Source organism: Poecilia latipinna, unplaced genomic scaffold, assembly GCF_001443285.1.
Source record: "Poecilia latipinna isolate Pla-1442-1.1 unplaced genomic scaffold, P_latipinna-1.0 Scaffold4337, whole genome shotgun sequence".
Classification (NCBI taxonomy): Eukaryota; Metazoa; Chordata; class Actinopteri; order Cyprinodontiformes; family Poeciliidae; genus Poecilia; species Poecilia latipinna.
In genome coordinates, this window is record NW_015116953.1 from 9,633 (window position 1) to 12,751 (window position 3,119).

Here is a 3,119-nt window from a genome sequence, read left to right on the forward strand (position 1 = left end):
ATGGATGGATGGATGGATGGGTTATGAGAAGAAGCCATTTTATTTTCTGTTAACGGGGGTTAATGACAATGGGTGAAGTAAGAGTGTTTCACTACATCCAGTGACGCATGGAGACGGAGTTGCCCTGCTGTTTCTCATAAGCTGAGAAAAATTGGAGTAACACAAACTGCGTTCTGAGCTCACAGAGGCACCAACTGTGTGCCAGCTTTAAATGCATCAACTATAAACGATAACTTTAATAAACCCATCTTTTAGGAATAAATCTGCTCCACAAGGGAAATGCTCAGAACAGAGACGCTTGCAATCTGGCTTAAAAAAAAAAGATTTTGTTTTTGTAATTATTATTATTATTATTAGCTTCCTAGGAATAAAAACAATTAACGCTTAGCCTGGCAGGAAACCCTGCAAAGGCACAGGCTCTACCCATCCAAATCTTGGAATTGTCTCTAAAACCATTAAACCCACTCCTCTTCTCAAAAGATTAGGACTAATTATTTCACACTTACAGACTGCTGCTTAGTTTATCTCATTACTTGAGAGTCATATGGTTTGGCTTATTACAAAAACATAAACAAAGCTCACCCATAAAAACAGTGTTTGGAGTGGGGTCAGCCGGGTTAAAATGCCTGTAGATGATTCCAACCAGAGCCACGATAACCACAGGATACACTGTCAGAATGTTGCGCACCCAGCGGTCCACCACCCAGTTTTCCAGAACAAACCTGCACAGAAAGAAATGAGTAGAAGATGATCACAGCTTACTGTGCTTTCTTAAATCAAATTTTATTCTGAGGACTAAAAGAATCTGTTAAGAAACTGATCAAGGTAAATTGAGCTTCTGGGAAAGTCACACATAACTCGTAGATGGACTGAACTTGGTTACCCAGCTGTACCCAAAGGTGCACATTAACACCAGGGAAAGAAGATGAAACCCCACCTTTCTAATTACAGTGGCTCACCTTTCCTCGATGAACCACTATAAACAACAGTGAATAGAGAGACTATTACCATCCCAACAACTCTGCAAAAAGAATGCACAAAGAGATGGTTGCTGCTGTGCTCTTGTCAACACCCCACAGTTGGAGAACCACAGAGAAATTGAGCAGAGAGGCAATAGAACTCCATGTGGTGTAAACAGCCAAGCCATTCTGGACCTGAACAGATACAAAAACATCTGAATTCAGATCACACACACAACTAACCTCAAAATCTTTGAATACAGAGGAGCATTCACTACCTACCAGGATTCTGAGGCAGGCCAGGTCCTTACTATGGTATGACTGTAGCCACAGTCCATAGTAATCTGTAGCAAAGCAAACGAAGAACAAGGCACTGTAGTTGGTAAAGACCATCAGGATCAACACAACCAAAGCTGCAAGCATTAACCTGCAAGACAAGAGGCAAATGAACAGCTTTTATCACTTAGCAACCTCTAAACTACTGCTTTAGCTAAAACCTTACATGGCCTTTAGGGTTATGTTATAGTTACAACATGGCAATGATTTTAATCATGTAACATTATATATTTTTTTTAGAAACTATGTCGTGTGTGTTTTGTAATGCATCATTAAAGTGAACAGAAATAAACACCTAAATGTATTGTTCTGTGATGTCAATCCTACCTACTACCAGGTCCCCAGTATTAAGTAATGGTTTACACTTCACATCAGTGGAAACAGTGATATATGATATGACTGATAACTGTTTTTTAAGGATGAATAGTGATCTTTTTAAAGGATAGAAAACATCTATCACACACTGTAGGTCTGAGGAGTTCTGGTAGGTAGGTTCTGGGTACAGCTATGATAGAGACCCCAGCTGCCTTTATAAGCAGATTTTAAAAGCTGCTTTTGACAGATTTATTGAGAGTGGCTAATACAAAATGGAATCAGACTTTCACATTGACGATGTTGGTTATTCTGAAAAAAATATTTGATGAGCTCTAACTAGTGTATTTTGGAGGTATGAATCAGTTTTAGAACATTTTGAGAATGTGTGCTCTATGCATTGCTGCTGTAATAAGCAGAAGACATACTCCTTATCCCACAGCATGAGCCAAGTCATGTTCAGCAGCATGTTGGACAGCCAGGAGAAATAGAAGGCATAGGGTACCAGACACTGAGCCCAAGACCTATTCAAAGAAAGATGAGGCTCAGTTATGTTATGTTTAAATGTTCAGTAAAACTCTTACAATATTACCTACCCTCTGAAAACATATGAAGTGATGTAAATGACCATCAGGGTGAGCCATGTGTAGATAACTCCCCAGATGGAGAAGGTCCAACCAGCTGGAGTGATATCTGTATCATAGCGAGCCGACACATTACCTGTACTGAAGTGAAAGGGACCTGAAGACAAACGACAGTCAATATTAACATCCAAAGTTTAATTTATAAAGTGCCAAATCACGAGAAGAAATATCAAATCCAACAGGCCCAATTTAAGCCCTTAACTTCAATCTGGTTCAATCCAGTTACAACAGTTATATTCACGGCCAAGTTTGATCATAACTTTAAAAATATTTCATCTGTAAGTAGGTATCGTGCATTTATATGTTTCAGGGTAGAAAACATTAGTTTCAAAACTGCTTAAACATTTTAAGTCATTTTGCTTCATAGAGAAGCAAGAGGAAGCATCAGGGTGATCAGAGTTTTCAACCTCTGTGAAAACGTAGCTACAGACTACTGTTTGCCTCCATAGCATTTAATGAATTAAGGAAAAAAATTACAAACATATTTAACTTGTCCCTGTACCTTTTACCACTTAACAGATGAGTCAGTCAGCAGCAGCTCTAACACATGTCCCTCCTGACCCATCCTCTCCTGAGTGAAATTAAAGCTGCTGTATGTAACTTTTATAAAAATATTTTTTTTCCACATATTTGTTAAAACTGTAATTATGTTGAGACAGTATAGTATGAGAGGTAATCTGTGAAAAATCATCTATTTTCTCTGCCTTCTCCCAGTGCTAGAAACATCCAGTCAGTGGCAGGAGAGTTTTAGTGCTGTCAATCACAATCTCATGTGGTCCTTCCTCCCCCTCGATTTGTGCCATGCTGCAGCTAGCATAGCAACTACCTGTTGGTTTATTAGGACCCATTAGAGTCAAAATATTTAAAT

The 3,119-nt window shown here is 38.9% G+C and overlaps 1 protein-coding gene across 1 annotated transcript in view; it reads right to left on the minus strand.

Moving 5' to 3' along the window:
* The window catches only part of LOC106942518 (uncharacterized), a 16,995-nt gene that overhangs the window by 6,874 nt on the left and 7,002 nt on the right, over positions 1-3,119 (minus strand). The window contains exons 2-6 of the mRNA XM_015025824.1: positions 2,204-2,348; positions 2,036-2,131; positions 1,242-1,386; positions 1,009-1,154; positions 583-722 (exon numbers count right to left, since the gene is read on the minus strand). Of these exons, the coding sequence (XP_014881310.1) occupies positions 583-722; positions 1,009-1,154; positions 1,242-1,386; positions 2,036-2,131; positions 2,204-2,348 (672 nt within the window). The remainder of the gene's footprint in view (positions 1-582; positions 723-1,008; positions 1,155-1,241; positions 1,387-2,035; positions 2,132-2,203; positions 2,349-3,119) is intronic.